Source organism: Geotrypetes seraphini, chromosome 4 (assembly GCF_902459505.1).
Source record: "Geotrypetes seraphini chromosome 4, aGeoSer1.1, whole genome shotgun sequence".
In the NCBI taxonomy this organism is placed as follows: domain Eukaryota; kingdom Metazoa; phylum Chordata; class Amphibia; order Gymnophiona; family Dermophiidae; genus Geotrypetes; species Geotrypetes seraphini.
Genome location: NC_047087.1, coordinates 185,450,755 through 185,472,043, shown reverse-complemented (window position 1 = coordinate 185,472,043; position 21,289 = coordinate 185,450,755). Strand labels below are relative to the sequence as shown.

Sequence of the window (21,289 nt, the reverse complement as noted above, 5' to 3'; positions counted from 1 at the left end):
GATTTAGCACGGATAAGCAGAGTTTTGGTGTTTATCATAGCAAAGTAAAAGGGCTGAAAGATGGCCCACCCTGAGGCGGTTGTATCGGTTCCTAAAATAAATTAATTTTATATTTCCTGCCTTCCTGTGGATGATCAGGGTGACATGTTGATTACATAACAAGCTACTAAGACTTATGGCAGTTGCTTAATAGGTTTCTGGGGCATAGTGCAAGCTTTCTATCTTAGCAGATCTTTGGCTGAAATATCAGAACAGCATTCTTATGCTTGTATTTCACTATATATGCTTTCCTTAGGGGGCCTAATATTCACGTAGCTCCTTTCCAGGTCTACATATGGGGGGGGTGGGGGGGTACAAATTTTGTATCTTCGCTTCATAAGACACACTGAGATTTCCACCTACTTTTGGGTGGAAAAAAAGTGCTGCAAAAAATACAGTAGTTTTAAAAATATGAATCAACAAACAGCTTAGTTTTTAGCAGTTTCCTATAACTGTAATGATCAATACGTAATTCTCAAGTGACCAGACAGCTTGTTTCAACGAGAGATACCCACAAGAGAAAACATTTTCAGTTTTGTAGCCACATACCTCACATTCTCAGCTTTTTGCTATTAATCTCATGCCCCCCTCTGACCGCAGTGCCCAATTTGGTCTATTCCTCCCAGAGGAACTGAAATCAATGGGGTGCAGATTGATATAAAATCTGATGAACCAAAGATAACACTTTACAGTGAATTCTTTGTTCGACTGGCAGCCAATGAAGGCTTTTCAAAGTGGGGGTTATATGAGATATTCTCACATGTGGGTGACATCATCCACGGAGCCCGGTATGGACAGTGTAAAAGTAAACTGTCACTTTAAGCTTTAAAACTGCCCACACCACGCATGCGTGAATGCCTTCCAGCCCGACACCGGTTCGTGAGGTCATCAGTTCAGGTGAAGAAGCCAACCAGGGAAGGTGGGTGGGATGTGAGAATATCTGTCTGCTGTCCTCAGATAACACCTGTTATGGTAAGTAAAGCACAGTTACTTACCGTAACAGGTGTTATCCAGGGACAGCAAGCAGATATTCTCACATGTGGGTGACATCTTCCATAGAGCCCCGGTACGTACAGTATAAAAAATGTACTATCACTTTAAGTTTTAATATACTTTGTGACTGTCCACACCGTATATGCATGAGTGCCTTCCCGCCCGATGTAGGCCCGTGGTACCTCAATTCCGTAAGCAAGCTGGGAGGTGGGTAGGTTGTGAGAATATCACCTGCTGTCCCTGGATAACACCTGTTACGGTAAGTAACTGTACTTTATCCTAGGACAAGCAGACAACAAATTCTCACATGTGGGACTCCCTAGCTTACTACAATGGGATGGAGGGCATGTTGGCCATTAAGAGAATAAATTTTGGAATACTACTTGGCCGAATTGACCATTCCATCTGGAAAGGATTCTAGACAGTAGTGAGATGCGAACTGAGGACCAAGTAGCTGCTTTACAGATTTCATCTGTGGGAGTGGAATGCAAGAAAGCAACTAAAGCTGCCATAGCTGGTACCTTATGTTGTTACACGACCCCCGAGCTGCAGCCCAGCCTGAGCACAGCAGAAGGCAATACAGGCTGCCAACCATGTGGAACAAGTTTTCTTGGTTACAGGCCAACCCAAACTGTGAGGATCAAAGAAGAAAAACGGTTGAGATGTTGTATGTGGCTTAGCTCATTGAAAGTGATAAGCCACGGCTTGTTTACAGTGTAAGATATGAAGAGCTGTTTCTCCAGGGTCAGAATGAGGATTGGGGAAAAAAATTGGAAGCACAAATGATTGATTCCAACAAAATCCCGTGACTACATTCAGTAGGAATTCAGGATGGGAGCAGAGAACTACTGCATCCTGGTAGAAAGCTTAAAAGGTGGGGTCTGACACCAACATTTGATGCTCACTCACTCGACATGTATGAGTGATGGGAATTAAGAAATATCATTGTGAAAGTGAGATAGGCGAGATGAGTAGAAGACACTGGCTGAAATGGAGGTTTCATCAGTCTGGTGAGAACAAAAGTAAGACCCCAAACCAGTGGAAACTGTTTGAGAGGTGGTTAGATATTGAAAATCCCTTCATAACCCTGGGAACATAAGGATAAGCAGTCAGAGAATTTTTATTGACAGGCATGTGGGAAGCACTGATGGCACTAAGGTGAACTGTGACTGAAGTGGTTTTAAGACCAGAATTGGATAAGTGGAGAAGGAAATCCAACACTGAATATATGGAGAAGGATGAAGCATCCTGATGATGAAGAGTATACCACGATAAAAGCCGTGTCCACTTCTGTGAGTAGCACTGCTATGTAGGCAGTTTTCTGGATGTATCCCATGATTCTGACAGGATCTGAAGATCAGAAAATGCTGATGCTACCCAGGAGCTACCAAGCTGCCAAGCACAAAGACTGCAGATTGGGAAAAACAGAAGAAAGGCATCTACCTCTAGATGATGAAGAGAGGGTCATTTGGAACCAAAGTGAGGAAGTGTGTAATTGTGAGTTTATCTGAGGAGTTCCCCAGAAGAGAGAGCACCTGACATCAGGTTGTGAAAATAAAGTGTCCACTGATGTGGGTGAAGAAATCTGCTGAGCGTGTCACCAGATTATTCTGCATTCCTTTAACATAGAGAGCTTTTCAAAATATGTTTGGAGCAACTTTCTTTCATTTTTATTTCTTTTATTTTTTTTTAGAAAACCCGTCAAAAACAAAACTGAATTACTAAACTTGAAAGAAAAACATAGAATAGAAAATAAGATGCAAAGTGGGAAGGCAACAAAAACTGAACAGAGTTCAATGAAAACAAACTTCGTGCCATGGAAAATGAAGAACTAAGGGGCTTGAGCTGGCATTGGACGGGAAGGCACTCGCACATGTGCAGTGTGGGCAGTTGCAATGGTTTTCAACTTAAAGTGACAGTTCACTTATCAAACTGTCCGAACTGGACTCCTTGGTTGACGTCACCCATATGTGAGAATATGCTGCTTGCTTGTGTTGTCTAGGATAAAGAAGGAATCCACTCTGTTTTTTGAATCCCTCCTAATTCACCAGAGGGCTCTGCTGGAAGATGGAGGCTCAGTCAGACACTAGTCAGACTGGCAGCCCAAAGATTCAGTACTGGAGGACATTCAGTTTTGAGGCAATGATTTTTTCTCCCATAACAGCTACCTTTAGAGCTGAGGTAGGCTGCAGCACATTTCCAATACAGGGCACAGTGAGTAAGGCTATAACAGCCTATGAGGAAAATCGAAGGTGGGGAGGTTGGGGGGCTGTAAATATTACATTTAAAAGGTTTCTGCCTGTTCCTCCACCTCTAACATCCTAAAATCACTAGTTTTTTCCATCTTATTTCAGCATTTTAGAGCCATTTTTGATGCCAAAATGCTGCCATGTCAGCCATCTTGGATTCTCCTCCCCCCTTTTTAAAACGTTTTCCAGAAGCTCTAAATCACCTCGTTTTACCTCATAACTGGCAGGGATGGAGTCCTCAGGCTCTTTTGACTCTAATCTATGCCAGGTTTGCACTGGATGGGTACCCAAAGAGTTCCCTTGCATCAAATGTAGCGCAGCACGTGAAGGGGCAGCAGTGATCAGCTTAGCCTCCCCTTTTATCCCTAGGGCCAATGAACGGGTGGGAAGCCCGTTGGCTGGGGCTATATTCCTTTCAGAGCCCCAGAATGGTGGTCATCCTAAGTGTATGGGCACAGAGGCCGCAGAACCCAAAAGACTTGAGCTGGAGTCCTCTAAAGGAGACTCAGCACTGCCTAGTACAGCATTTTCTCTGGAATTTATTTTTATATAAAGAGCCTTTCAGAACAGCTGACCTTCAAAAGGGAAGTTTGTAACCACTTTCCACACATTCATTTCCTTGCCACCCCTCCCAGCCTCTCCAACAGGGTTCCACCATTCCCAGTGTCTTCCTCCATCTACCTTCCTAGCTCAGTATCTGCTCCCTCTTCCTCTCCTCCCCACCCTCATAGCCTGCCTTTCTCTCTTCCCTCCTGCCTTCTCTCCCATGGTCCAGCATTTCTCCCCCTTTCATCCCTCACTCCCACTGGCTGGCATCTCTCCATCACTCTTTTCTACTCTTGAATCCAACATCTACCTCTTTCTTCCCTCTCCACCTATGTCTCTCTCCCTCTCTCTCATACACCCTTGTCCAAAATCTCTCTCTCTCCCTCCCTTGCACCACAGATCCAACATTTCTGCCCTCCCCCATGCAGAATTATCTCCCTTTCTCCTTTTTACTGCCATGTTCAATATTTCTGCCTCTCTTCCATATCCACCATCTCTCTCCCCCTCCCTTGTACCCTGGGTCAAATATCTCTCCAGTCTCCATCATACTATCTAACATTTCTACCTTTCTCCCCATGCACCATTTCTCCATCCCATCCAACCCTAAGTCTCAACAATTTCCCCCTCCATCCCATATGCAATGTTTTCTGTTACTTACCTCTCTCCACCGCTTTGCAGTATCTCTCGCTTCCTCTTTTTTCTCCCCTTCATCCCATTTCCTGCCCAGGCCTGCCCATGGGTAAACCCCTGTATCAGGCTATCCCTTTATAAGTAATGTACCCACATCTCTGAATAACATAATATTGAAGGAAGTGAGTAGCCCATCTTGTAATGTTTTACCACATAGATGGTGATCTCAACATATCATGTATAGCAAGCACCTCTTCTAAGATCATAATGCTGACTTAACTATAAAACCGTGTACATGATATTGAAAACCTTTAACATTACTGTGGTGACCATTCCTAGAGCTGATAATCAGTGGTACTTAACCTGAGAGTGTTGTTGAATCTCTGCTCTGACCACTCTGGCACTCTCCAGTTAATGCCAGGGCGGACCAGGAAGTTATCAGAACACCACTGACATTCAGTACTGGTGCACAGATAACTATCCAAGTTAGTACAACTGCAGAAAACAACAGTCCTTATTTGCCTGGCTAGTTATCCAGGAACCTGGACCTAATATTGGCTGGTATCTAGATAATTTCCAATAGTGAAGCAAGACCTAAATATTCAGTGCCAGAGCCTTAATTTGGCCAGGCACTACATATCTAGGTCAAATTCAGCCCACAGTTGTGAACACCATACAACATAAGAACATAAGAATTGCTGCCACTGGATCAGACCAGTGGTCCATCGTGCCCAGCAGTCCGCTCACGCGGCGGCCCTCTGATCAAAGATCAATGGCCTGAAACTAGCCCTACCTGAGCACGTTCCGGTTCAGCAGGAACTTATCTAACTATGTCTTGAATCCCTGGAGGGTGTTTTCCCCTATGACAGACTCCGGAAGAGCGTTCCAGATTTCTACCACTCTCTGGGTGAAGAAGAAGTTCCTTACGTTCATACGGAATCTATCCCCTTTCAATTTTAGAGAGTGCCCTCTCATTTTCCCTACCTTGAAGACAGTGAACAACCTGTCCTTATCAACTGAGTCTATTCCCTTCAGTACCTTGAATGTTTCGATCATGTTCCCTCTCAATCTCCTCTGTTCTAGGGAGAAAAGGCCCAGTTTCTCTAATCTTTCACTGTACAGCAACTCCTCCAGCCCCTTAACCATCTTAGTCGCTCTTCTCTGGACCCTTTCGAGTAGTACCATGTACTTCTTCATGTATGGCGACCAGTGCTGTACCCAGTACTCCAGGTGAGGGCGCACCATGGCCTGGTACAGCAGCATGATAACCTTCTCCGATCTGTTTGTGATCGGCGTGGATGGCTTCATTGACTTGTTGATCATAACTCCCCAAGTCTCTTTCCTGGGAGGTCTCTCCAAGTACAACCCCGGACATCCTGTATTTATGCATGAGATTTTTGTTACCTACATGCATCACTTTACACTTATTCACGTTGAACCTCATCTGCCATGTTGATGCCCATTCCTCGAGCCTGATTATATCACTTACTTACTTACTGCCACAGGCTGAATATCTAGTCCTGCACCATTAACCCACTATGCCATCATTTACTGTGCTGGCACATAAGGCCATACATGCTTTTCAATTTGCTTATCTATACCAACTGCTCATCTCCACAATTCCATCCTCTCATTCAGAAAGGATGGGCAGATACTCACACCTTTTCATCTTTGTGTAAATCACTGTCATGCAAACCAAAAAAACATTGTGAGAGCTACCCATATGGCATAGCACTGCAAACAAAAGAAAATGGAACAAAATTTTATAACCTGTCAGTCGCGTCCCTGATAAAGATGTAGGAAATATGGTATCAAATTCTGAGCTTTTAATTACTGTTTGGTTACTTACTGATCCACAGGATTCTGGTCCTCCATTAAAGAGTGTGCAGGTCATTCTAACCACTTCGGCTTCCATCTTTTGTACCCCCGGAAATAACTCAACATGGAGAGGGTTGCTCCAGGCAAACTCTGCATATACCTATAGTACGAAGAGAGTTTAAAATTATCAGGTCTGAAAATGTGAAGGCCAAAAATCATTTGGAGGAACACACTGTAAAACTCATTTTGGAAAATGATTACCGTATATACTCAAATATAGGATGAGATTTTTGGGCCAAAAAAATGGCCCAAAATGGGGGTCTCGGCCTATATTCAGGTCATTACCCAGTGACCACCCGACACCCTCCCGGACTTGCTGCAGGCCTGCCGTTAGGCCAGGACAGGAGTGATCCCTCCCGTCTCCCGTCCGATACTAACAATTTTTTACCCCAACCCCCCACACGTACCTTTTCCCTGGTGGTCCAGTGATGTATCCCATGCTGAGCCCCTCCTGCCAATCTCACGGCCAGCAGCCAGCAGCGCACCCGGGCAGGCAGGCAGGGGCAAGCTTTTCAAAGCTCCTGCATGGCCCTCACCAGTTCTCGCGGCAGCCATTCAGGAAGCAGCACAGGACTGGGCTCACACCTGCGTGCCGGCTCTGGCTGCTAGCCACGAGATCGGTAGGAGAGGCTTAGCACGGGATACGCTGCTGGACCACCAGGGAAAAGGTATGCGGGGGAGGGGAGTATAAATAATTGTTAGTATCGGCTGGGATGGGACATTGGAGGGATTCCTCCTATCCTGGCCTACTACTAGACAACTAGAGAGGGAGGAGGGTAAAGGGAAGGAAGGTGAGATAGGTTGCAGAGCCTGGCAGGGAGTGAGGGGGGGTGGGTTTAGAATCTGGTAGGGCAGGGAGGGAAGGGGGCTGGATACAGAGCCTGGTAGGGAAGGGGGCTAAGTGCAGAGCCTTGCAGGGCAGGGAGGGAAGGGGGCTGGGTGCAGAATTTAGCAGGGAGGGGGGCTGAGTGCATAACCTGGCAGGGGAGGACGTGAGGGAGGGGACACTGGGTGCATATCCTGGCAGGGCATGGCACTTGAATATTAAGCTCCCATGTTTTATTCGAGTCAACCATTTTTCTCCTTTTGGGGGGAAATGGGGGTCTCGACTTATATTCAAGTATATACGGGGTGCATGATTCATTTGCAATTTATAAGTTGCCATTCCTCAACCTCAATGTTCTAGAAGGCACATACCACCATACCAAGTATGGAAGTAAACTATGTATGCAATCGATAGTGGAGGAGCAAACAAGTTGGTTAGAACAAGCAGGTGAGGAACTAGGGGAGCCCAGTTCAAATTCCACTTCTCCCACCAAAACACCTTGTGAACTCAGCAAATCATTTCACCTGTCATTACTTCAAGGTAAAAGATTTTAGGCCTTCTTGGGCAAAGATGTAACTCATTTTGAGCTTGGATTTAGAAAATAATAAGAACACAAGTAATAGAAAGACTTTCAGCAGACTACATGGGCTCTCAGCAGCCATTAATTATTACAATTAAGCAATGACTATAGCTCATTCCGCTTAATTTACAAATGTCAGTGTTTCCCAACCAATGTGTATTCAGACTTAATAGGAGAGCCACATTAAAAAAAATAGATAGATAGTCACCACTTCCTTGGATTGGTGGCATGGAATGCTGCTACTATTTGGGTTTTTGCCAGGTACTTGCCACTTGGATTGGCCTCTGTGAAAATGGGATATTGAGCTAGATGGGCTGGATCAGCACATAGGCTCTCCTCTCAGCATTCGACTCAGCCATTAGAATTATAATCTTTGGCTGTTTTATTCTTTTTTCAATCTTATTTGTGCTATTTAGAGTGTAAACCACATTGAATGGAATATCCATAAATATGGTATAAGCTCAAATATGATGATCACCATGCACAGTCTCTTTACTGAAACCAGGTGGAGTCACATATGCTTCTTTCTACAGTCAAGCCAATCAGGGCCTTAGACTCCTCTCTCTGTATCCCTGGGAGAGGCCTTAAATGTCTGAGCCAATCAGGGCTTTAGGCCCCTCCCCGTGCATCCTAGGCTGCACTGGGAAGGGGAAGGTCCACCATTTTGGAGTGGAGGGCCTGCAAGGAGGGACAGGGCATCCTTCCTGCTGTCATCTATTTTTGATGTACGGGGGAGGTTCGGAGGGGGTATAAGGTGATTTGGGGAGATGGGGGCATCTGGTGGCAGGAGGGAGTGGGCATCCCTCCTGCTGATATTATAATACCAGGGTCGTTTGTTTGGTGGGGGGGGTCATCAGCATGACAGGCAGGCAAACCTATCAGTAACACAGTTACCAACAGGTCGATGATTGCTAAACCAGTCAAACTGGTTTAGAGACGATCATTAGGCCAGTGTTTTTCAACCGCTGTTCCGCGGCACACTAGTGTGCCGCGAGATGTTGCCTGGTGTGCCGCAGGGCCGCCGGGCCCGGAGCTGACAGGGGGCCCGAGGCAGGGGCGCCAGTAGCTCGCCAAGGCAAAGTGAGTCGATCACCCAGGACTCACTTTGTCTTGGCGATCTAATCTATCGAGCCGATAAGTCTTCTTCTCCCCGACGTCAATTCTGCAGTCGGAGAGGAAGTTCGGGCCAGCCAATCGCTGCCTGGCTGGGCGGAACTTCCTCTCTGATTGTAGAATTGACGTCAGGGAGAGCATGCGTCGGCGTCGGCTTTGGGGCCTGTTATCCATTGGTGGGTCCTGTTCCCCGATGGCAGCGGCAGTGGCAGTGGCTTGGGGAACGGCAGGGAGAAAGAAAGAAAGGGGGCAGGCAGGGAGACAGAAGGAAAGAAGAGAAACAGAAAAAAAGAAAGAAAGGTCAGGGAGAGAGGAAGAAAAAGTTGGGGGAGGGAATGAGGTGTGGAGGAGAGAAAGCATACAGGCTGATAGAAGGGAAGAAAGATTGGATACACAGTCAGAAGAAGAAAGTGCAACCAGAAATCACCAGACAAGGTAGGAAAAATGATTTTATTTTAAATTTAGCAAAATGGAGGCAGTATTACCACAGTTTTCAAAGGAATTTGCCCAAATAACTTAATAGTTAACTGGGTAAATTCCCAGAGATGAAAACTTCCCTTCACTTACTATGCACAGTTCTGAATTTATATCTGCTGTCTATATTTTACAATATGGTCACCTTTTACTAAACCGCAATAGTGGTTTTTAGCGCAGGGAGCCTATGAGCGTCAAGAGCAGCGCTGGGCATTCAGCGCAGCTCCCTGCGCTAAAAACTGCTATTGTGGTTTAATAAAAAGGATGGAGGGTATATTTGTCTATTTTTGTATGCTATAAAAACCAAATACAGAGAGAGACTGAGAGCTGTTGACGAAGAGCTACGTGTGTGTCTTTCTTCGATTCCAGCCAGAATATCAGCTTTGTGTTCAGCCAAACAGGCCCAGGTTTCGCACTGAATAAAGTATTTTATAATTTTTCACTATTCTGTTTACTTAATATTTCATAATAAAGTAATTATAAAATACTTTCTTTGTGTTTATTTGATTCCTATTCAAGAGAATTACTTTATATATAGTCAATATAGGCACAGAGTTAAATTTTTTAACATTTTCTAATGGTGGTGTGCCTCGTGATTTTTTTCATGAAACAAGTGTGCCTTTGCCCAAAAAAGGTTGAAAAACACTGCATTAGGCAATCAGTGCATCTAGCTCTTAGGAAGCAGAAGATCTACCGTATTTTCGCGGATATAACGCGCACCATTGTAAAACGCGCACAGGGGTAAAGCGCGCAGAAATCACGATGATATGTACAAAAACTTTTCTATACCGCGCTCAGGCATATAACGCGCATGCTGCCCGACTCTCCTTTCGCCCGCCCTGACTTTCCGTGCGCTGTCCCGACTCTCCGTTCACCCCCCTGACTTCCGTGCACTGTCCTCCCTTGAAGTCCTGTCCCCCCTTGAAGGTCTGTCCCCATCCTGAAAGCCTGATGCCCCCCCCGACGTCCGATACATCCCCCCCCCGGCAGGACCACTCGCACCCTCACCCCGAAGGACCGCCGACTCCCCAACAATATCGGGCCAGGAGGGAGCCCAAACCCTCCTGGCCACGGCGACCCCCTAACCCCACCCCGCACTACATTACGGGCAGGAGGGATCCCAGGCCCTCCTGCCCTCGACGCAAACCCCCTCCCCCCAACGACCGCCCCCCCCCAAGAACCTCCGCCCGTCCCCCAGCCGACCCGCGACCCCCCTGGCCGACCCCCACGACACCCCCACCCGCCTTCCCCGTACCTTTGTGTAGTTGGGCCAGAAGGGAGCCCAAACCCTCCTGGCCACGGCGACCCCCTAACCCCACCCCGCACTACATTACGGGCAGGAGGGATCCCAGGCCCTCCTGCCCTCGACGCAAACCCCCCTCCCCCCCAGCCGACCCGCGACCCCCCTGGCCGACCCCCACGACCCCCCCACCCCCCTTCCCCGTACCTTTGGAAGTTGGCCGGACAGACGGGAGCCAAACCCGCCTGTCCGGCAGGCAGCCAACGAAGGAATGAGGCCGGATTGGCCCATCCGTCCTAAAGCTCCGCCTACTGGTGGGGCCTAAGGCGCGTGGGCCAATCAGAATAGGCCCTGGAGCCTTAGGTCCCACCTGGGGGCGCGGCCTGAGACACATGGTCGGGTTTGGCCCATGTGCCTCAGGCCGCGCCCCCAGGTGGGACCTAAGGCTCCAGGGCCTATTCTGATTGGCCCACGCGCCTTAGGCCCCACCAGTAGGCGGAGCTTTAGGACGGATGGGCCAATCCGGCCTCATTCCTTCGTTGGCTGCCTGCCGGACAGGCGGGTTTGGCTCCCGTCTGTCCGGCCAACTTCCAAAGGTACGGGGAAGGGGGGTGGGGGGGTCGTGGGGGTCGGCCAGGGGGGTCGCGGGTCGGCTGGGGGGGAGGGGGGTTTGCGTCGAGGGCAGGAGGGCCTGGGATCCCTCCTGCCCGTAATGTAGTGCGGGGTGGGGTTAGGGGGTCGCCGTGGCCAGGAGGGTTTGGGCTCCCTTCTGGCCCAACTACACAAAGGTACGGGGAAGGCGGGTGGGGGTGTCGTGGGGGTCGGCCAGGGGGGTCGCGGGTCGGCTGGGGGACGGGCGGAGGTTCTTGGGGGGGGGCGGTCGTTGGAGGGAGGGGGGTTTGCGTCGAGGGCAGGAGGGCCTGGGATCCCTCCTGCCCGTAATGTAGTGCGGGGTGGGGTTAGGGGGTCGCCGTGGCCAGGAGGGTTTGGGCTCCCTCCTGGCCCGATATTGTTGGGGAGTCGGCGGTCCTTCGGGGTGAGGGTGCGAGTGGTCCTGCCGGGGGGGGGATGTATCGGACGTCGGGGAGTCGGCCGGGCAAGAGGGCTTGGGCTCCCTCTTGCTCCGATCGTGGATGCGGGTGCGGGTGGGAGCGCGTGCGAGCGGTCGTTCGGGGTGGGGGTGCGAGCGGTCCTGCTGGGGGGGTGAATCGGGCGTCGGGCGGGGTGGGAACTATGTTTAAAAACTTTTGTATACCGCGCTCAGGCATATAACGCGCGAGGGGTATGCGCGGTACGTAAAATCACGTATAACGCGCGCGTTATATCCGCGAAAATACGGTAATCTGCGAATTACCTCCCCCCACCAGTCAACCCATCTTAAGCAAGTTTCTTAATCTTGACATTTTAGATAAAAGAACTATTTTACTTTGCTAACTGTATAAAAAGAAAAAGACTTGTGAGCTTGCCATATCAAAAGAGACTTCAGCTGCTACTGGAAGTATTTTTTTGGTTTTGTTTTTTTGCTGCTGCTTACCAGAGCTCTGTGAGCACAGTCCTGCACAGTGTGAATGAGTAGCTTAGTGGTTGCCTCAGCACCCTGAGATTGTGGGTTTGATCCTGGGAAAGTTTTAGAGTGATTTGGACAGACCTGTTGTGCATCTGTTATGTGAGTGTATGTCCCGTGCCTAATTGCTGCGTTCTGACCATAGGCGTGCGGACATAACAATGTGCAACATAACAATGGCCATGTCCAAATAACCCTTGGCTGTCAGCTCATGAACCATGCTGTAAACCCAAAGTGTTCCGGATTTTCAGGAACCTGTCCCTGAGAGAAAAGATCCACTTGGACTGAAAGTCTGAGGCCTTCATCCCTCTGGAGACGGATTAGTTTTGCTGGAAAATTTTCCTCGGTAAGAGGTGGGTGCTCCTTTCTATGCATCACAAGGAGTACTAATTTTATACTAATGAGCTCCTTGTAATTGTATTAATCATAGAGGTGTCAGTCCTTACTCTGAATTGTGTGGAGAGAAAACCCTGATGTACCAAGAAATGTAGTCCAAGATGAAAATAATGTGGCAGAAAGATACTGAAATATTTCCCAATGTTTTGGGTGCCACAGACTTGAACAAAAAGTATTTCCAAACACACCTGATTAAGTTGCCTACGTTTACATCTTATGAGCTCCAGGACACTCTCTTTGGTACTATGCAAGTTTTATGGCAAATGTTAGCAGTACAGTAAACCCCCATGAGTTTGCGGTTCGCAAATTGCGGACTCAGTAATTCATGGTATTTTTCAACTGCCACTTCCTTGTGCTAAAAGTCATGGTTACACTAATTAGGAGCTGCTTTGACACACTATCTGGCATGTCAAAGCAACTCCTGATTGGTGTAGCCTGACTTTACTACCAGGAAGAGGCGGTGGGAAAATACAGCAAATTATTTTCAGCACCTGCCGGCGCCCCAGTTGCCCTCTCCTGCCTCAGATCAGCCCCTTAAATTGGATTTGCGGTTTTGTGAAATTCACGGGTGTTCCTGGAACGCAACCCATTTCATTATATACTATATACTTGTAACCTATTTTGAGCTCGTTGGGAAGGATGGGATATAAAACAAAAATAAATAAATAAATGTGAATGACTAAGATCATATTCTACATGCCCTGACACAGTATTAATAAAACTAACCCATTTAAGAAATTGCTCCTCTGAGAGACAGAAAAATTATTCAAATCCTAAGGCATATGGTAAGCAAAGCCCATACAGAGGGCGGGGCTTCAGGACCACTAGACACATCTACAAGAAAAAGATTACCGAAGTAAGAACCTAATCTTTCTTCCTAGTGGTCCTAAAAGCTAGGGACTTACCAAAGCATTTCCCAGAGTCTAGGGCAGGGCCACTGAGCCTACCTTCAAAACGGAGGACCAGAAAGCGGTGTCTTTCCTGGCTCCTATATACACCCTATAGAACCTAGTAAAAGTATGAAAGATAGACCATGTAGCTGCTCTACATATCTCCTCAGGTGAGACAGACCTAGTCTCCACCCAAGAGGCAGCAACCCCTCTAGTGGAATGTGCTTTCAATGCAATCGGTGGCTGTTTACCACAGTACACATAAGCAATTTTAATCCATCTGGAAACTGAGGCTTTAGATGTTGGCCTCCCTTTCTTGACATGGCTGGTCAGAATAAAAAGGTGGTCCAACAGGTGAAACTCAATGATAACTTTGAGGTACCGAAGAAGCACTCGTTTGACATCCAGCAAATGCAAAATAATTTTTCTTAGACCACAAAGGGTGAAAAATGGGTAAATGGACTTCCAAATTGATGTGGAAGGCCAAAACTACTTTCAATAATAAACACAGAACCATGTTTGGGGAAAGCCCAGCTTCCATAATCTTAACAAATGACTCCCTGCAGGAAAGAGCTTTTAACTCGGAAATCCATCTCACCAACATAATTGCCACCAGGAACACTGTCTAAACTGTAAGATCCAAAAAGCCAGCTTCCTATAAGGGCTCATACAGAACAATACAAAGCCCTTGCAACCGGATGTTAAAGTTCCAAGAAAGAAAAAGGATATGCACTGGAGGGCGCAACCGTAGACTCCTTTTAATGAAGTGGGCAACATCGGGATGAGAGGCCAATCATCATCTTTCCCCCAAGCTTGGAAATAGGAAAGGCCTGATACATGCACTCTTAGAAAACCTACTGACAGCCCCTTCAGAAGTCCCTCCTGCAAAAAATCCAGGACTACCAAAATCTGAGCTCATCAGGACTCTACATCCTTCACTGCATACCAGCACTGAAAGGACTTCCAGACTTAAGCATAGGCTTCCAACTCACTCTGAGCAACATAACGGCCATGTCCAAATAACCCTTGGCTGTCAGAGCTGTCAGCTCAGGAACCATGCTGTAAACCCAAAGTGTTCCAGATTTTTAGGAACCTGTCCTTGAGAGAAAAAATCCTTGAAAGTCTGAGGCCTTCATCCCTCTGGAGATGGACTAGTTTTGTATACCATGGTCTGCGGGGCCAATAGGGCAGCCCTAGAACTTCCAAGCCAGGAGGGATCGCAATCCTGAAAATGACTCAACTGAGCATGGGCCATGGGGGAAATGCTTACCAGAGCTCATTCTCCAGCCACAGTTGGACTAACGCATCCAACTCCTCTCTTTCAAATTCAAATCTTTACTTGTAAAAACAAGATGTCTTGCTGTTAACTACTGAAGCCATCAGATCCATTCCTGGCCATCAGATCCATTCCTGGAGGTCCCCATCACCGAATTTTGGTGTTGAATGCCTGTGTAAACAGTATACCTATCCCCTGGGTCGAGAGGCTACCTGCACATTTTCCTTGTTGCTACACGTACGGCCAAGAGAGCTTGCAAGAGAGCTTCTGTCCACCAGAAGGAGTTAAGTTTCTAGGTGCAATGGGGCACTTCCGGTACCTTCTTGCTCACTGACATATACTACTGCTGTCGCATTGTCTGAGAAGTCTGACTGCCTTTGTCTGCAATTGTCTTGCGCTCAGTTGTCTTCGTGCAATTGTACGCGTGCTTTTGTCTTGCGCACATTTGACTTGCCACCGGAATACCTCGTTTGTATCCAGGAGTGTAGAGGATGGACATAGGTCCAGGATCGAGGTCATGGGGCATACAGAGTTTATTATGGTTTTAAGGTCGTTGCGGGAGATCGGTTTGAAACTGTTCCAAGGTTTCCGTCTTGTGTGGGTTGTCGTCTTGAGTGGTCTCTGGGATGTTTGTGAGTGCTTTGGCCTCTGAGTCCAGGTTTGCGTGTATCTTTGATATTTTGTCATGGAAGAAGGTGGAGAGGGATTCGCTGTCTAGGTTAATTTTCTGGGAATGCATTTGACCTTGGAATGAGGAGAATAGGGTTTTTGTTAATGAGAAGATGGCCTTCAATCTGCTTGGGACCTTGGAGAGTAGAGCAGTGAAATAAGCTTTTTTTGTTTCGTGTGTAGCTAATTTGTGCCTTCACATCACCTCCAAAAGGAAATGCAATCTGCTAGTCAATTAGAAATTGCATGTTTACCGATGGCTACCTCTAACCAGTTTGGATCAAAAGAAACAAAAAGCTGGGTGGACCATTTATGGGCTTTAATTTGCCCCAGATAGAAGGATGATAAGTTCTCTTGTTTCTAAATGTATCAAAATCAACACAAGAAAGGGGGAAATAAAGCTTCTTTTAATAAGATAAGAGGTTACTTCCTTGGGTGGCATTTTTTTGATTCTTTGCAACTTTGTAGTTTCTGAAATAGAAATTACCATCTTATGGTTCAAGTTGACTTTAAGCTGGTTTATATTGGTTTAGGGAGTGAGGTCAACACTCCTACCAAGCACAATTTTTTTTGTTTAGTATTATTTCTTATTAGGCAGCTTCTCCTGTTTTTCAATCATGACCCCATCTATTTTTTTTTGTGGACTACTGTGCCTAATGACTAATGATTTAAGGGATTATAAAATCTATTTCTTGTTTAAATTTTGTGTGTGTGTGTGTGTGTGTGTGTCAGATTTCTGTATAAAGTGGATTTCTTTCAGTATATTTGAAATTACAATAAAAAATAAAACTTAATAGTGATTCACAAAAAGTTATTTCAGAGCTTAGTAACCTATAATATTCTCCTTTCAGAAATATATCCATAATTTCTCTGCTTCTTGGTTTAAAATTCACTGAGCAGAGTTGAGATGAGGAGATCTTGGAACAAGGAAGAAAAAAAAACAACTAAAAACATGGTTTTCTGTTTGAATGATTAGGAAACTTGTATGCTTTGGGCCTCTTCCTGGGAACTTTTGTGTGGACTGGGAGTTTGCCTTATTGGTTACACAGCTCCTACACATTGAGTGGAAGGTATTTTCTGTTGGTGATGTTACTAGTTTGGAAGCCAATAAGAGACCAGGTGCTCCAGAGTTTCATTTACTATGGCTTGTTGGGGGTGAAATGGCTGTTAGTAGGGACATTTGTGGGGGGCAGGGGTAATGAGTATGGGAAGAAAATTATAAAATATTGAATTATTGTGTCTCCATTGTTCAATTTTTTCTCTAAGTTGTATTCAGTCCAATAAAAATGGTTTAAAATTAAAATTCACCGAGCAGAATCACAAATATTATTTTATCAACAAGCACCGTCAATATTATTAAAATTTTCAGAGGACTTGCCAATTTAGTATGGTGAAACAAAAATGACAGAAGCAGGTGGCACCTTACAGAGCAACCAATTTAGTGAAGCAAGAGCTTTGAAGACTAAAGTCCACTTTGTCAGACTATCAAAATGGATATTTGATAACAGTTGGGATAAGCTTACATACAGTACACTAATAATATATGCAGAACTGTTCAAACACATATACTAGGTTTATACCACATCACTGGACATTGTGTTATTTACCTTCACAAACAATTCAGTAAGTCTTTCTTCTCCGCTGTACACAGCTCCAGAAATCTTTCCATTATCCCATGGCACATTTCCTGAAAAAAAAACCAACCCCCAAACAAACAGGAACTAGTAAGTTCTCCTCAGACTTTACAAGCAAACATTTTAACAGTCAATGTTATGCAATTCAGGAATCATAAGAACATAAGAATCACCTCTGCTGAGACAGACCACAGGGCCATCATGCCCAGCAGTCCACTCCCGCGGCGGCCACCCAGGTTAATGACCTGTAAGTGAACTAATGCTCCAAGCATTTTGTACTGTATAGTAATTGTACCCTTCAATCCCCTTTTCCTTCAGGAACTCGTCCAATCCCATTTTGAAACCCAAAATCGTACTCTGCTCTACCACCTCTTCTGGAAGCGAATTCCAGGTGTCCACCACCCTCTGAGTGAAGAACTTCCTAGCATTTATTCTGAATCTGTCTCCCTTCAATTTTTTTGAGTGCCCTCTAGTTTTTGTTGCCCCCGCAAGTCTGAAGAATCTGTCCCTCTCTACCTTCTCTATACCCGTCATAATCTTGTAAGTTTCTATCATATCCCCTCTAAGTCTCCGCTTTTCTAGGGAAAAGAGCCCCAGCTTCTCCAGCCTCTCAGCATAAGGAAGGTTCTCCATGCCCTTTATCATTTTTGTTGCTCTTCTCTGGACCCTCTCGAGTGTAGCCATATCCTTTTTAAGGTACGGTGACCAGTATTGAACGCAGTACTCCAGATGCGGTCGCACCATTGCCCTATACAGCGGGAGGATAACTTCCTTGGTTCTGGTAGTGATACCTTTTTTGATAATGCCCAACATTCTGTTCGCCTTTTTTGAGGCCGCTGCACATTGTGCCGCTGGTTTCATTGTTTTATCCACCAAAACCCCCAAGTCTTTTTCTAGATTGCTTTCCCCCAATATCATCCCCCCCATTGTGTAGTTGTACATCAGGTTTCCTTTCCCTATGTGCATGACTTTACATTTCTCTACATTGAAGCTCATCTGCCATTTATTTGCCCACTCACTCAGTTTGTTCAGGTCCCTTTGGAGTTCTTTACATTCCTCAACAGATCTAACCGTACCGGAGAGTTTTGTGTCATCCGCAAATTTTATAACTTCGCACTTCATCCCTGTTTCCAATTTAATGATCATAAAGAGCAGCGAAGGCCAGACAATATATGCAAAGCAACGGTATTGCTTATTAATAATTGCCTGCCAGTTTCATTCAGAATGGATCAAAAGTTTCTCTTTCTGCAAGGGAAGCTGTAATCTGAGAACTAGGAGCTGACAAGCAGGGGTAACTGTTAGCATGTCTCTCTGCTTCCTATATCATTTTCTTCCTGCTGTAATTACTGCTGTAGGCATTTGCAAGCAAACTATTTTATTATCACCAAATAAACTGCTTAAGCTTAATTCATACAATTTTAGGAGTCAGAAAAAAATTCCACCACAGCTTTGACAAATTAGAATAACCATATCCTATATAAGAAAAATCTGCAGCTTAGAGCAATGCTCTTTGCTAGATTTTGCGCAAGGGACACTTTGGATCCAAATGAGCTGAAGGAGAGACACCAAGCATTTTCCTATATGGGCCTGCAATACTACTGACCAGCATGTGTCAGTGACATCCATCCTCACTCTCTTACTTATATCTAAGAAGCACACTTATACCAAGCCTTACACCACAACTCTCTACCAAACCTTCCCCACCATATAACTGCTGCTACTCTCACCTTCCTGTAAATTTTTTTTTTTTTTTTTTTTTTAATAAATATTTTAATATTTTATTCAACAAAATGAAAAAACAGTACACAGGCAGCATGCCAACAGCAAAAGTACATTGCCCATAGGAAATAACATAACCCCCCCACCCCCCAACCGAGTGATACAGCATAAGCCTGAAACAAAGGAAGATGAAAAAGAGGATAACTCAAAAAAGACCCCGCCAGGAGCCATAACGAGACCACTGACGATGAAACGTACCACAGGAATCATTATTTAAAGCAGTCAATTTAGACATCAAGTAAATTTGGTCAATCTTATTTAACAGTTCAGTACGAGAAGGCAAAGAAGCACGCTTCCAATATGTAGCCACAGTAAGTCTAGCCGCCGTAGCAACTAGGGCCACAAAATGATTCTGATCTACATCCAAACTCCCCAAAGGATAGTTAAGTAAAAATACTTCCATACGCAATAGAATGGGTAAGTGTAACACATCAATCATCAGTTGTTGAACCATCTTCCAAAAAGGTACAATCATAACACAATCCCACCAAACATGCCCAAAAGTGCCCAGACTCCCACAGTTACGCCAGCAGTGCCCATCTCCACAATGATAGAAACGGTGTACCTTTTCCGGCGTAAGGTACCACTGAAATAGCATCTTATACCCCTGCTCAACTAAGGGGGACGCTAAAGAAACTCTTAGTAATGTACCATAAAGGCGGTCCCATTGTTGATAATCAAAGGTCTTTCCCAACAAGATTTCCCAACGATGTTCGTATGTGCGAGCCTGAGGCCTAGTGTATAGAAGAGCTTTATAAAGACGTGAAATAAGGCCCACTCCAAATCCCATTCTAAAAACTTGAAGGACAGCAGAGTCTGCCCCTTCCCACTCAGGAATCACCCTCTTCACCATAAAATCCCGAAGTTGTACATAGGCGAAAAAATCAGTTGAGGGGAGGTCATATAAAGATTGCAAGGCAGCAAAGGATACTAGATGTCCACCCACTACCAACTGACCCAGGACCCGAAGACCCTCCATTTCCCAACGCCGAAAAATCACAGTATCCCTAGCAGGCAAAAAATCAGGGGCAAATCTAATGGGAGTAGCATAAAAATAGCGCTGACGTGGGAACCAAGCTCGTCGAACCCGGCTCCACGCCTGCAAGGTACACGCCATCCCATAAGAAGTCCCAGTCTGCAAATCCCGAAGGATATCAAAAGACAGCCAAGGCAATGCTGCCAATGGGTAGGTTGGCTGTAGAGCCTGTTCCAGAGAAACCCAGCGTTGGGAGGGATATGCCCAATGAAACAACCCTTGCAGTTGGGACGCATAATAATATGTAGAAAAATCAGGGACACCCATTCCCCCATGTAACCTGTCCCAATACATACGTTCCCTCCGCACCCTAGGAGGCTTACGTGTCCAAATATAAGCAAAGGCCCGCCGTTGTAGCCTAAGTAAGAACCGCTTAGGAATTGAGAGAGGCAGGCAGGAAAACAAATATAAAAAACGAGGCAGCACATTCATACGCAAAGCACTAATCCTACCCATCCAAGACAACCTCAATCCTTCCCAGCGATCCAGATCTGCAAACACAGTTCGTAGCAACGGAGGGTAATTCAATTCAAAAAGGTCAGATAGTCTTCGAGATATACGCACACCAAGGTACTTAATGGATTTAGCCGCCCATCGAAACGAAAATTTAGCACGTAAGTCCGTTACCAACAAGTCCGGAAGGGAAACATTAAGCAATTCAGACTTTTCAATGTTAATTTTAAAGCCAGCCACCACACCAAACATAGTCAAAACACGAAGCACCTCCGTCAAAGAATGATGTGGGTGGGTCAAGGTAAACAAAATATCATCAGCATACAGTAAGATCTTATGTTCTTCGTCACCCACCACAATCCTTTGAATATCAGCATTCGCACGTATAGCAGCTGCTAAAGGCTCCATAACCAACGCAAAAATCAGCGGTGACAAAGGGCACCCTTGCCTAGTTCCTCTACGAATCATAAAATTAGCAGTATATCTTCCATTAACCCTTAAACAAGCCTCCGGAGCAGCATATAATAAGGTCACCCAATGTAGAAAAGCTCCCGAAATGCCCATCTTCTTTAAAGCTGCTAGCATAAACGGCCAATAAACCCTATCAAAGGCTTTTTCAGCGTCTACTGATAACAAGACAGCTGGAACAGAATCTCGATGGGCCACTCCAATAAGATCTAACACTCTTCGAATATTATCACCAGGTTGCCTCCCTGAAATAAAACCACATTGATCACCATGAACTAGGAAAGGCAAAAAACGTTGCAACCGGACTGCCAAAATACGGGTAAACAGCTTATAATCAACTCCTAACAACGAAATAGGGCGGTAGGACCCACAAAGGAGGGGATCTCTCCCGGGTTTAAGAAGAAGAGAGACCGCAGCCTGGCGAAACGAATACGGCAAACAATCCCCCTCCAAAAAAGAATTAAACAGTCTAGTCAAAGGAGCGACTATATGGGCCTCCATTTTCTTATAAAACAGGGGCGAAAAACCATCAACACCCGGTGCTTTAGAAGCAGCT

The 21,289-nt window shown here is 45.8% G+C and overlaps 1 protein-coding gene across 2 annotated transcripts in view; it reads right to left on the bottom strand.

Annotated features, from left to right (window-relative positions):
* SGPL1 (sphingosine-1-phosphate lyase 1) overlaps nucleotides 1–21,289 on the bottom strand; it is a 205,499-nt gene that overhangs the window by 70,417 nt on the left and 113,793 nt on the right. For both annotated transcript variants that reach the window (XM_033940957.1, XM_033940958.1), the window contains exons 5-6: nucleotides 16,971–17,050; nucleotides 6,307–6,435 (exon numbers count right to left, since the gene is read on the bottom strand). In XM_033940957.1, the coding sequence (XP_033796848.1) occupies nucleotides 6,307–6,435; nucleotides 16,971–17,050 (209 nt within the window). The remainder of the gene's footprint in view (nucleotides 1–6,306; nucleotides 6,436–16,970; nucleotides 17,051–21,289) is intronic.